At 38.3% G+C, this 13,317-nt stretch overlaps 2 protein-coding genes across 3 annotated transcripts in view; one reads left to right on the top strand and one right to left on the bottom strand.

The window, feature by feature from the left end:
- The window catches only part of sdhdb (succinate dehydrogenase complex, subunit D, integral membrane protein b), a 10,697-nt gene extending 3,328 nt beyond the window's left edge, over positions 1–7,369 (top strand). Inside the window, exons 3-4 of the mRNA XM_010771337.1 lie at positions 1,894–2,044; positions 6,009–7,369. Coding sequence (XP_010769639.1) covers positions 1,894–2,044; positions 6,009–6,174 — 317 coding nt within the window. The 3' untranslated portion in view covers positions 6,175–7,369. The remainder of the gene's footprint in view (positions 1–1,893; positions 2,045–6,008) is intronic.
- LOC104945633 (uncharacterized) lies at positions 6,764–12,337 on the bottom strand. 2 transcript variants are annotated; one of them, XM_010771339.1, is made up of 8 exons: positions 12,140–12,318; positions 12,010–12,034; positions 11,652–11,726; positions 11,477–11,485; positions 11,218–11,370; positions 8,754–8,905; positions 8,624–8,656; positions 6,764–8,272 (listed from the first exon to the last, which is right to left on the bottom strand). In XM_010771339.1, exons 1-7 carry the CDS (start codon positions 12,212–12,214, stop codon positions 8,651–8,653), a joined length of 495 nt encoding a protein of 164 aa, XP_010769641.1. In that variant the 5' UTR covers positions 12,215–12,318; the 3' UTR covers positions 6,764–8,272; positions 8,624–8,650. The 2 variants fall into 2 exon arrangements, with proteins under 2 accessions (XP_010769641.1, XP_010769640.1); XM_010771338.1 differs by lacking the exon at positions 8,624–8,656 and having other exon boundaries at positions 12,140–12,337.
- Positions 12,338–13,317: the final 980 nt, after the last annotated feature.

Raw genomic sequence — 13,317 nt, 5'->3', positions numbered from 1 at the left:
TGTGACTGTTTGAGGTTGTGGACAGGTGTCTTTTATACTGATAACAGGTTCAAACAGGTTCCATTAATACAGTTAACAAGTGGAGGACAGAGGAGGCTCTTAAAGAAGAAGTTACAGGTCTGTGAGAGCCAGAAATCTTGTTTGTTTGTAGGTGACCAAATACTTATTTTCCACCATCATTTGCAAATATATTCTTTAAAAATCAGACAATGTGATTTTCTGGATTTATTTTTTTCTCATTCNAAAGTGCACCACATTCAGACGGAGGAATGCACCGGGTTCCACTGTCTTTCTAGTAGCTCTGTAGCCCCATCCACGAGTAACGTTTCCACGGCAGGTGTTATGTATGCTAGCAACACACGGAGTTAACTCAATGATACAAACATGGGTTAATGATTAGAGGTAACGGAGTTACTCTTTATTTTGTTAAAGTTTCAGCTATTCTGTTTACAGTTCTGTCATCACATTATTTAATACGATTTGTTAAAACATTGTTTCTTTTGATGTGAAATATTATTTATTTTATTTAAATAAAAAGCAATGTTAATTTTGTTCAAAATGTGTTTAGTTAATTTAATAATATATCTATTTTTGAATCAAGTATTCATCTTTATTGTCTTCATTGTTAGTTACTTTCCACATGCCTAAAACAACCTCAAGCTAGATCTAAAAGTTGATGGCTAAATAAGAGCGTTTGAGAAATTGTGCAAGGCATACAGTAATAGTCTGAATAGTCCATTAATCAATAGATTAATCGATTATCAAATTAGTCGTTTGTTGCAGCCTAGTTGTCCCATGTATAAATAAAACGTGTTATTCAGCAACCCTTGCAATTTGGGATTTTATTTTTGGTTGGTAGACCTCGGTGAGCTGGTCATTTCAAAAGTAGCTCACCAGCCAAAAAAGTGTGGGCACCCCTGGTCTAAGGACAGAGGGTGTCGTATTGTCATACTGATATTCTGTACAAACTGTGAAGTCCACTGAGACAAATGTAACATTTGTGATATTGGGCTATATAAATAAACATTGATTGATTGATTGATTGATTGAACACATAGCAGGGCACCATATGTATTCATTTAGTATTTTCTGTGATCCAGTGTCATTGCAGTTTTTGAATTCATTATTATTCTTCAGGGTGGATGTGGCACTCGGCCCAGTTGACGACCACTGCTTAATAGTGATGTGTTTATGTCTCTCTAAACTAGCACGGTGCAGTTTTTCTGGTTTGACCATAGACTATATATAAAAGGTTTGACCTGAAAGCAGGTGGCTGACAGCCTTTCTGATGTAGGTCTGGTGTTTTGTGGTTCATTTATAGCACCCTAAATACTCGAGTGGTGGTAGTAATCTGACACCTGGTTCATGCAAGGACTGATTCTTGCTAACCGTTTTTAACACTCTGACCCACTATTCGGGTTAGGAGGTCAGACAGAAGTTCAGAGAAATCCATCTGTCAAATACCAAAGTGTCGCTCAGCTTCGCCCGATTCTTAATCGTGTTTACCAAGACTTTGTTAATTTAATACACCAGGTTTATTTTAAGGAAATACATTTTTTAAACTGGGTTGATAACTTCTTTACACTGAAGCGTTATTGAAACATTGAAGGAAATGGCTATCGTGTGTCATATAGGCACGAGCATCCCTACATTTTTTGAATTCAGAACACTACAATTGTTACCAAGTTATTACAAAACCTTTTGAAGACTATCCAAATTGTGTTTGCAGCATCAAGAATCAAGTGTCACATTCTTTGGATTATGTGCTTTATTTTTATTTGATATAAACTACACCAACAAATGTAATATAACAAGTTTCTTTGGTACACTCCTTCTACTGTTTTTACCTTTTAGCCACAGATACTGAGGTCTGCTGTTTGTTTCCCTCTACAGCGGGCTCTGGCTCCAAAGCCGCCTCTCTGCACTGGACAGGAGAGCGAGTAGTGAGCATCCTGCTGCTGGCCCTGGGACCCGCAGCCTATTTCAGCCCCTGTCCTGCTGTCGACTACTCCCTGGCTGCTGCCCTGACCCTGCATGGGCACTGGTGAGACAGGCAAACACTAACCCAAACCTTGGTGGCATTATTTGTGAGGATGAAAGTTGGCAATTGCTTTCATTAATAACCATATTGCAGTTTTAAAACCGTCAAAGCTTTGTCCTAAAGTGTAACATATTGAATAGAACACCATACTCTCCATTTCTAACTAAGCCCCCGATAAGTGAGCCAGGCGTTGAAGCACATTTTTGTAGTGGCCAAACGTTAGTACTCAAATGAGCCCTTATTTAAAGTCTTAAAAATGTGCTAAATGCCAAATTGAGTTATTTTTCTTCATTCATTTATTTGACTGTGCCAAGATTGGGTGTGAAGCACCGGCTCGGAGGCGGGCTTCATTTTGTTATTATTATTTCAATTCTGTTCTATTTTATCTTATTTTTTACCTTGTGTGAATCATGTTTTTCACTCTGACCCTGTTGCTGCTATAAACGCCTGCATTTTCCCACGGGGATAAATAAAGTTCCATCTTATCTCATTAAGGATAAGATGGACGAGAGAGCATGCTCTATGGCCTTCAGAATATCCAGGGAAGATTCCATCAACATCCCAGTATTTTTGTTCTCGAGAGTCGAGACGTGTTGGCTTCACGCACACTGAGCGATTCTTTAAGAAGTATCTACTTCTCTTTACACGTCCATGCTTCTAGACCAAAACTTTGAAATGATATAGTTTCACTTCCTGCTGACTTGGCAATTACACACCAAAGTTTGGGTTTGGCCAGTCTTGTATATCTCTGTAAAATGTAATTGCTCTATTGACTGCCTGTTACCAACTTATCAGGTGCTACATCCTACATGAAGATTATAATGTTTAGTTTTTGGTAATACATTTTAATTAATCGTATTTTAATCGCGATTACGCCTTGCAACGATTACGAAAACAACGTAATTGAAATAAAACGATTATTTTTTTATTATTATTATTACTTTTTTTTTTTTTTTATTTAAATAACATTTTTTTTAATTTTTTTTTTCAGTTAAATTATACTTAAAGTTAACGGTAATAAACTGTTAAAAACATACTGTTCACATTTTTTTTCTCCAATAAATTGATGTTTTCCAAGTAAATGGAGATTATGATTTTTGCAATAATCGAGCAGCCCTATTTTAAAGTAGTTATTTTGAGGGCTGAAAGGGTGTTTTTTGACATTAAACAGTTGAAGCCTCCAGAGGGACCAGTCACTGAGCGGATCATAGACTTCCCTTATCCTGGGAAAAGGTGACGGGTAAATCCCTTCGTCTCGAGGTTCACAAGGAATTGTAGTCGAATGCTAATGGGGTATTAATTAGACTTGTCAGCATCCCGGTCACAGCCCTCCTCACCTCTGTGGTCATACACCAGCAGATTGGGATTTAACACAAATAGACCGTATGGGGAGTTGGAATGAAAGTTTCTTTGAACCCTCCACAAACTTATTTCCCAAACGTCTCCACCCAGGTCATAGAATTAGCTTGCTCACTGACCCTCACAGGACAAAATGCAAACGTTATGCCATGGGGCTTTGTTGAGGGGGGGTTCAGCCATCCTGCCTCGGCTGTCAGCAGCTATTAATTCAGCCTCGATTAGGCCTGGCTTTGTTTGCAGACTTGAGAGGGTGGCTTTAGCTTAGCGTCGCAGCGGTCTGTTCTTCCGTCAGTTTGAGCGCCGACTTAACAGCCTGGCAGGTGTAGGCCACAAATCCCAGTCATGAGTAGTGATAAGTCAAGCAATGTGTTCCTCCAAGGGTCCTGCCAAGTCCTCTGTGTCCAAAACCAGTTAACCTGATGCTGCGATGGGCATTGTTGAAGGCCCGGGATGAAGCATGGGAAGGTTGGAAAGGTTCTTCTTTTTTGGCTAGTACATGTAGGCTGTGCCTGACAGGATTATACAGCACTAAGGAATGTTGGAACTGAATGCCTTTAATTAGACATTAGGCTATTTCATCTAAGGAGGTAGAGGCCTGGCCAATTCATCAACCAAGCTCTCATATCAAATCTGTTATTTATTAAAATAATTAAAATAAAATCTTTGACGGGAAAGCCTTTGTACATAAAGCATCAATTATAAATCCCAAGGTGCATTGGGCTCAAAACATTGAATTACCAAGCTCTGCTACTTGGACCATTATCTGGTGGAAGTTGAAGATAACGCTGTTGAGACAACACATTTTACATCTGTAGCTTATATCAATTTACCCTTAATTTACTCTAAACTGTGTACATTTATCTGTTCCTAACGGCAACAACAAAGTGTCTTAAATTAGCTATTGTATTGAATTGCATCTCTGACGTGCCGTAGCAATGGAGGATGAAGTCTCATAAGTATAGACCAGGGGAGTCAAACTCAATTTCATGGCGGGCCACATCAGCATTATGGTTGCCCTTGTAATGGAAAACGTCTGGAGCAATGGAGTCATAACACAATGGAACACGGGAGAGCTGCAACTTGATTGCAAACAGCTGAAGGTTTATTTTAAGTTACAGCCGGGGAGATTTGACAAAGATATTTGCTGCAGCCACAAGGTGACGCAGAGGTTTCCCAAACCAATTCTGAAGAATCTTTCCCCTAGTCAGAGATTTTAACTAGTTCAGAAATAATAAATACAATTTCTTCATACTAAGACTAAACAAGCAGGGCAATACAACTGTTTCTGCAAAACTTAAGGGACTTGGATATCTGATATGCTGGACCTCCAGGGCCCAGGAGTTCAAAACTTTTAATCCCTATCTGATCAGATCAGATTTGGATTTTGGGTAGTTGAAAACCAAAAAACAGGAATAGGATCACTTTGATATCAGATCAGGAAATCCAATCCAAGCTTTAATCTGGATCAAATCTTCAAAACGGGTAGTTCAAACATCAGTTTGATCCCAAAAAACTGGATTATCCTGATTCGACCAGAGGGGCGGATTTGCTGTGGATTACCAGAGCAAAATGTACTGTACATTTTATTTTAAAATATGTTTCAATATAAATAAGATGGCAAAGTTTGTTAACTGAAATAATACACCATTTTTAGTCTTCATGGGAAATACATTTTATTTTTGCTCACGTTTGTGGTGGCCTATTTTGTTCAACCAAATGTTGATGACATAAATGTTTATGCTCATAAAAGTATCACAACAAAGATTGTCAATCACAAATGTAATTTAGATTAAAGTAAAAATATCTTCAACAAAAAAAAAGTCCATCATCTTTCAAATTTAAAAATATAATTAGATATTATAGATGTCTCTGCAATGTGGCCTCTTGTCTTCCTTGTATTCTTTTTCATATCCACTAGATGGCGATCGGTAGGATTAAAGCAATGATATTCAGGATCTAGTAATCTTGAAAAGTCGTAGTCTGGATCAGGGTGATCCTATCCTGAATTGCTTTGAACTACAGGGACAAAATCTGGCCGATTTGTCTGATCCTGGATCACAAAAAATGGGATTTCAAAATCTGATTGAGATTTAAAGTTTTGAACTCCTGGGCCCATGTGTCCTTGGACAATAAATCTTGTGTGAGCTTATGATTTAACTGTCAATAGAAAGAGACAGCACGGCCTCTATGTGAGAGAGATAACAGCAACTCTAAAGGGTTCATGCCTGAGCCATGAGAGACGAGAAACAGAGATTAAAGAATGATAATCTAGGTCAAAGGCTAACACCTAAGCAAACATTTTGTAATATTCCGTCCCAGTAGTTGGCATCGCTAGGGCTCCCTCGGCAAAAAGCCAGCGCCATTTTTCAATCGGATTTTTGCAATATTGCAAACCTGTCAAACACACGTTTGACACTTAGACGTTTTGTCCAGGACCATCTCCACATATTAACAGCACATTTATATATAAAGCGAAATGCAATTGAAGCTAAATGCAATCTCCAAAAGCAGATGGCTAAAGTAATTAGCTATCAACAAACTTATGTAATGTTATAAAAGGTGTTTTGCCTACTAAAACTTTTCTGCGTTTGCTTGTGTTTGTCTCTAGGGGTATCGGGCAGGTATTAACAGACTACGTTCATGGGGACGCAAAGATCAAGATGACCAACGCCGGCCTCTTCGTCCTGTCCACGGTCACCTTCGCCGGTCTCTGCTACTTCAACTACAACGACGTGGGCCTCTGCAAAGCCATCGCCCTGCTCTGGAGCAAATGAGTTAACTGTGGAAGCTTGGAGGACCGAGACACCGGGAGAAGAGAAATCTTGTCCTGGCTGATTGTAAAAGATTGAAGGTGTTCTATGTAAATTCTTATAAATATATCATGTTGACAATATAACAGTGATTCACAGGTATGTAACTGTAATTAACGTCGATCAATTCAGGCTTGGTCTCTGTTTTAAGTCTTCGGTCAACAACTGGCATCAATTTTCTTTTCTAAAATGTGGGAGATATTCAGATTTGTTTGTTCAATGTGGACTTCTAGCAACGTTCCCCTGTAGATTTTCATCATAAGCAACAACATGTCCAACTCTACAAATAGGAGCTACCAGTTTCCTCGCATGTAATCGTTATATTTACTGGGACATGCATAAACTGCTACAACTTCAATTAAGTCTTACACAAAAGTGCTGTCTGTTCGGGTCTTGTATGTTGCTCAATGTATTTTGTTTCATTCACAATGTGTACATACTACCTTTTGCTCAAACTCATCAGGGATAGCATAGCAGATCCACGCGCCCTCCACACTAACCCCCCCACGAGGAAGATCCACCTACTGTTTCTTTTGTTGCTACACTCTTAGCCTTTCCCTCACCTCGAGTTTCACTGTATGCTGATGACAGACCGCTGTTTGCAGATCTCCAGCTGTTTTGTTTTTTTTAAGAGCAGACTGCCTTTGCTTCCATTAGCTAACTGCTGCCCTATTGAAGGTTCATTAAAGATAGGCAAGAACGGAAGACAAAATAAAAACATGTCGAACTTCAAAATATTTCATACAAATGTATTGATGGCAGTTGTATTTATTTATTACCTCTTGGGGGAAAAATAGAAACCTAATTTCAGTGTTCCTTCATCAATGTGAGCCTATATAAGATTCCATATGGCTGACTAATCAAACTCCTTCATTTATTCCAGCAATAATCTTTAGTACTGCTTGTATGGGTGTCGCCGGTTGTGTTGGCTTTAAAACCGGTTTGAACTTCATTTGGTTGTCTCAATGCTCACGCAGTAAATGTTTCTGAGAGCTTACACGTTTTGTCTTGGTCTGTTTGATTCTTCCAAATTGTCCATTTGTAATTTCTGTTCAATTTTTTTTCAACTTTTCAGATTATACGAACAAAATGCGATATGGCAAGAAAAATGCACTGTTCCTGCCTCAGCAAAATAAAGTTTGCTTTACAGATGTTTTCATATTTTGACATTTTATGACCTAACAATATATACAATGACAGTAGAGTACAAAAGGTATGGAACCATATTATAAAACATTCTGAAAAAACATACTTCATTTGATATTGTAATCATACCTACACACATTAATTACAATACATTCAATTTATACTCCGGCAGAAACGAATGCAGTAAAAAGGCTGGTCGTATCAAAGGTACATCATTTATTGAGTCCATTACAGTACACTGTGATGCATCAACCAAACTGTTCAATAGTACATCAATAAACTCAAGCTATTAATATAATGCAACAAACCAAATGCGTGTCTTTGGGGGGAAATGCCATTATGATATAAAAACAGATTTAAAATGTTTTGAAATAAAAGAATGCAGTTATTCAATAAGAAACATGTCTTAATATAAGACTAAGAAAATACATGTTCAAATACTATTTCAGAATTTCCCAAATTATCTTTGATTTGGATATTAAAAACAATGTTTATCATGATTTATTATGCCTTTGTGGTTTGATACTATAAGACTTGTGGGTAACTTATGCTTAAAAGATAAGCTGTTATTAAATTATTAAGTTCTCAAAAACAAGGTAAAGTGTATGTAACCGCACATAGGAAAAACAATTACTGCAGGTAGTCCCCAAAGCCATTCACCCTTAATGAGACAATCAGGGTGGATTTTTTATGATTACATTTAGGGATCGCGACACACATGCCACTCACACTTATTATCTTGTTCCTCGATCGTCTTTAGGACCAGTTTATTCAAGTTAAGGTTTGCATCGCACGCAAATCCCAGGTATTTATTCGGGAACTTGGAGGACCGAAACTTGTACATGCGAGATGCTTGGCTTTCTTCCATGTAGAACAATTTGTCGCTGGTACTTTCATCAATATTCTTTGGAAGATCCTTCAATTGAAAGAGACATAGCAAACCGGATTTAGTTATGCATTCAGTTAGTTGAATAGAGTTGACTGAATGAAAAGCTGAAGGAGTATGGGATAAATGTTAAGGGAAATGATCATTTGTAAATCAATGACTCTCCCAGTATTCCTGTTTTTCTTGACGGAAATTCATTTTTTGTCGCCTTACCATTTGAAACACTACCAACAAAGGCAGCGGTCATTTTTAAAGTAATTTTACTTTTTGTACTTTAAGAATATTCCTAAGCCAATATTTATGTACTTGTTTGATTTCAAATGCTGGACTTTTACTTATAACAGAGCATTTTTACACTTTAGTATTGCTACTTTTACTTACTGTGAGTAACAGATCTAAGAACTTTTTTCATCCCTGGAAACAACAAATGAAACCTGATCACAGTCAAGGAAGAGAGTGGATCTTCACCACACATTGTAAATAACTGTAAATTATTTGTGAATACTCTTACCATATTACCAATTTTTTCAGAAGAAATACCATCCTGCTTGCAGCACACCACCATTTTAACAGGACCGATACTCGCATACAGCATGATTGGCCTTCCTTTTTGTCCCCCATCAGTCTCCATGTCATTGTAATTCTGGATATTGAATTGGCAGTCTAAAAAGTAAAGGAGGGAGGGAAAGAAGCAAGAGGAAACAGCAGCACACTGTGAATGATGGAGGATCGTTGTTATAGAAACACAAGGATTGACATTAGAGATGTCCCGATCTGATCACGTGATCGGGGATCGGAGCCGATCACGTGATTTTCAAAAGATCGGAATTGGGAGAAAAAAATCGGGGATCGGGATCTTTTATTTTTATTTTTTTTTAATACTTTTTTTTATTTTTTATTCAATGTTACAAAACAAAAATGACTACGTTCAAGTCTTAAAGTCATCCTGAGGCCTTAATTTTGGTTTCAAATTACACAACATCATGTATGTGTTGCTTCTTTGGGGCTTGTTTTCATAGACCTGGTTGCTTATTTCTCACAAATCTGGCAACAGAGTGGGCAGGGCGCAGTGTCTAATTGTAGCAGGAAGCTAACGAGTACTGATAAGCTTTATTTTTGTTTTGATCCAACGCTGCACAACTGAACTGATCCAATGCTGCTGTGAAAAAAAGAAGCTATATCCATGTTGGATAGAATATCCAATTTAAATAAAATAATAACCTTAAGGGACAACTTGAATGCTTTTTTTCTTTTTTTTCTCTTAATGCATTGCATAAAGATCGGGTCGGGAAAAATCGGTATCGGCAAATTGTCAAAAAAGCAAAAAAAGGTGATCGGGACATCCCTAATTGACATATTTGAGAATACCTTCACAGTATGACCTAATGTATTGTGTTTTTTATAGGCTTTCTACTGCTAAGCCGACGATGTCCAACTCTACATTTCAACAAAATCCATCACCACCAACTGCCTCACTGAAATAAAATCCTGGATGTAAAATAACTTCCTCAAACTCGGCTTGTGATAAATCAGACATGCTCATCGTCGCTCCCAAATCCCTCACCAAAAACAATCATAACCTCTCCATCACCCTCGATATTTCCACTCTGTCTCCCTCCCCACACATCCGCAACCTCTGAGTCATTTTCGACAGCAACCTCTTGAAAACCATATTAAGCACATCATCAAAACTGCCTTCTTCTATCTCAAAAAGATATCCCGTCTCCGGCCATCACTCTCCTTCTCTGCTCCACTCTTGCAACTATGGTCTCTCTGGAACTCACTCCCCGAACACATCCGTGACTGCCTTTAATCTCAACAAGTACAATATACTTAAAACATCAAAAGAAATAAAATAGTGCAAGTAAAATGCATAAATAATTAAACGATATACAGCACATGTACATGGTATATTGAGTCAGAATAAAACAGACCCTGAAGATAGCAACACAAGGGCTCCCTAGACAAAAAGGCATGTTGTAGGAAAAAGGATCTGTGGCTAACGCGCATTTATGAAACATTTTGTTCAGCAGGATAATCCCACATATTAACACTACTTTGTGATTTTTCACAGCATAATTGCAAACGGCAGAAGTAAAAAGCTAACCCTATGATTCAAACTACATCACAGTCGCATCCCTTGAGGTCAAAGACGATATCATTTAGTCACCTTTTCGCAACCGCTGTTCTTAAAGTGGTCAAATGCTAACTCATTTCCAGGTTTTAGGACTCATTCCTGCACCACTCACACAATATAAATATAAATGTAGACTGGAAACAGATTGTGTTATATGCATTCGGTCTTGTGTGAATAAAGCTTCTTCTGCACACATTGCGTTTCGTATAAGGGTGTTTGATCTAATGTAAGACATCTGGCATACATTTGTCGTCTTTTATGGCTGACCGCAGGAATGTTACTGACATCTAATTCGAGGAGGGTTCAGCTCTTCACAGCTGGTCCTGGTTAGCAGTATATCCTCATTGTATTCACTGTATTCCCATGAGTCCTGTTAGCCAGTAGGAGCCAACAAATATTCACTCTCTGTTCCAAGAGTAAAAACTAAACATGGAGAAGCAGCGTTTAGCTTCTATGCCCCGACTATCTGGAACAAACTCCCTGAATCCTGCAGGTCCACTGCAACTCTTAATACTTTTAAATGAGTGAGCTGTTTCTATCCACACTGCAGCATGGTTTTTATTCATGTATTCTATACCTGTTGTGTTTATTTTATTATCTTTGCTTTTTAATGCCTGTTTTTAAATGCCATTTTATGATGTGTTTATTCTTAGATGTCTTTTATTAATTTTTTTCAAGCACTTGGAATTGCCGTGTGCTGAAAGGTACTTGTTTCTAAATGCTGTAAGTGTCCATATAGATGCTACGTTGATATTTGTGCAGTTGTAAATGAAAATGGATCCCTGTTTATAAAGGTTGGATTAAAGTACAATATGTTGGTGTGTTGGTTGCATCTTACCAGGCTTCTTTAGCTCAGTCTCGTCTAAGTTTTTCACTTCAAACTGACTTTCATGAAAGTGCAGGAATTGGTTGGACTTGCTTCGGACCCAGCGTATCTCGGGTTCCGCCGGTGACTTTGCGAAACCATCTTCAGTCAAATCTTCACCCATCTCTTTGAGAGAAAAACATGTTATAACAGCAGCAACATCATACAGTTGAAAAGGAATGCAATGTGGACTGTGTATTCAACAAAAAAAACTACATAACAATTTTCTCACCTGGTGTTTCTGTCATTTTTGTGGTTGAAATAGAAAAGGGGAACATAAAAATATATTTCAGGATTTACTTAGAAACCTAAAAATGATAGTGATTATATCAAAAATGATAGTTCAAATATTTTAAACAATATAAAATTAGCAAGTACCTACTGAGAAATAATACAATCACAGTTACCTTGAAAGTAGAAGGCATCATCACAGATATTCACAAAAGTAACATGGGAGTAGTCACAGGACGCCATCGGGAAGACTTGGTAAAAAAAAAATGTTACAATTGTGTTTTCTTTTCTACACATGGTGGTTTAAGATGTAAGTGCAAGATAAATAAGAGAGCGGAAACATTTAATCAAACAACTTCTCCAAATGTTGTTTCAAAACAATTCTTCAGAACAGATTTACTGCTTTTTATAGATGAAGTCACTTCAGTTAATAACATTTGTTCTACCTTTTCCAGCATGATAAATACATCAACATTCATAATTGTACTCACTGGCATACGTGTAGCCTATGTGTGTAGTGAAAGCGTAACAAACCTTTGAAGACTTTGTGTATAACCCCCTGTAGATAAAGAAGAAAAACAGACATTAAAAAAATTGTCAAATAAAATAATTCCTTCCTGCCAAAACGTCGAGCTAAAGCCCCCTCAACATATTAGCACGTCACCTGAGTCAGACTCGCCGCACCCTGCAGCTCTGGAAGTGTTGAACAAACTGCTCCCGCGCTGTGTCCTCGAGACATGGGGTGTTTATGTCGAGAACGTTTGTTTGGTAGCACATGTCTTCCGAGTCACTAGGCTTGTTTGAGACGCGTTGCGGCTCGCCTCGAAAGTAGACGAGAATAGCCGATCGCAGCCGGGGGAGGTCTCAAAAAGCTCGCCTGAAGTCGGACAGCTCCGAGTCGGCTTCTTCTTCTGCTTCTGCTTCTGCTTCTTCTTCTTCTTCTTCTTCTTCTTCTCTCAGTTTTTTGGCAGATTGCAAACAACTTTAAGGTGCATACCGCCACCTCCGGAGTCGGCTTGACTAAGTTTGCATTTATAAAGAATGCACATATGCAGAGGCGCGGGAAGGTATTTTGAGTGGGGGTGCTGAGGTGCTGGACTCCAGTGAACACTATTACGGGCACTATAGAGCACGCACAAAAAAACTCCCCACACGCAAACACACAGTAAACCCGCGACTGTTACAATGCTCGATAATCAGCTTTTTTTTTAAATATTGAAGTTAAAAGCATCAATCTGGTGCACTTTGAGAGCAACATTAAGAGATCTATGGATACATCTCTCAACACCCAGATGAAACATAACTGTAAGCAGATGTTCTTTTTCTTTATGGATATTTTACAAATCACTCCCCTTTCAAACTGTATTCTTGTTTTACTGCCATATAGTATTTCATAACTGTTTTTCATTTATTCTCTTATTTTTTTTTATAACTATAATGATCATATGAAGGTGTACCGCGGAAATAATCTTTTGAATAATTTTTGACCAAACCGTTTGCGACCCACTGAGATAACTTAGACTAAAGTTAACTATGTAAACACTCAGGCTCAGGTGAGTTAAAGGACTCTCTCTCAGTCTGAGAGGAGAGCTCTCCTCCAGCTTGTTGTGGAACAAACAGCTCCGTATGTCCGTTAGTGCAGCTAGCTAACCAGATGCTAACAACACGGTCCCTGCTGCTGGCACCGGTCCCTCTCTCTCTCCCCCTCTCTCACACACACTAAATGCGCTATTTCCGCACACACACAGAGCCGCGAGCTTGAATGACACAAGCACAGTTTTATTTCCATGCAACTCTCTGATTGGTCTGGTGTCTTGCCTCTGTTGCATTCACTGAACACGG

Source organism: Notothenia coriiceps, unplaced genomic scaffold (genome assembly GCF_000735185.1).
Source record: "Notothenia coriiceps isolate Sejong01 unplaced genomic scaffold, NC01 NC01_scaffold00009867, whole genome shotgun sequence".
Classification (NCBI taxonomy): Eukaryota; Metazoa; Chordata; class Actinopteri; order Perciformes; family Nototheniidae; genus Notothenia; species Notothenia coriiceps.
This window is presented reverse-complemented; position numbering and strand designations above follow the sequence as displayed.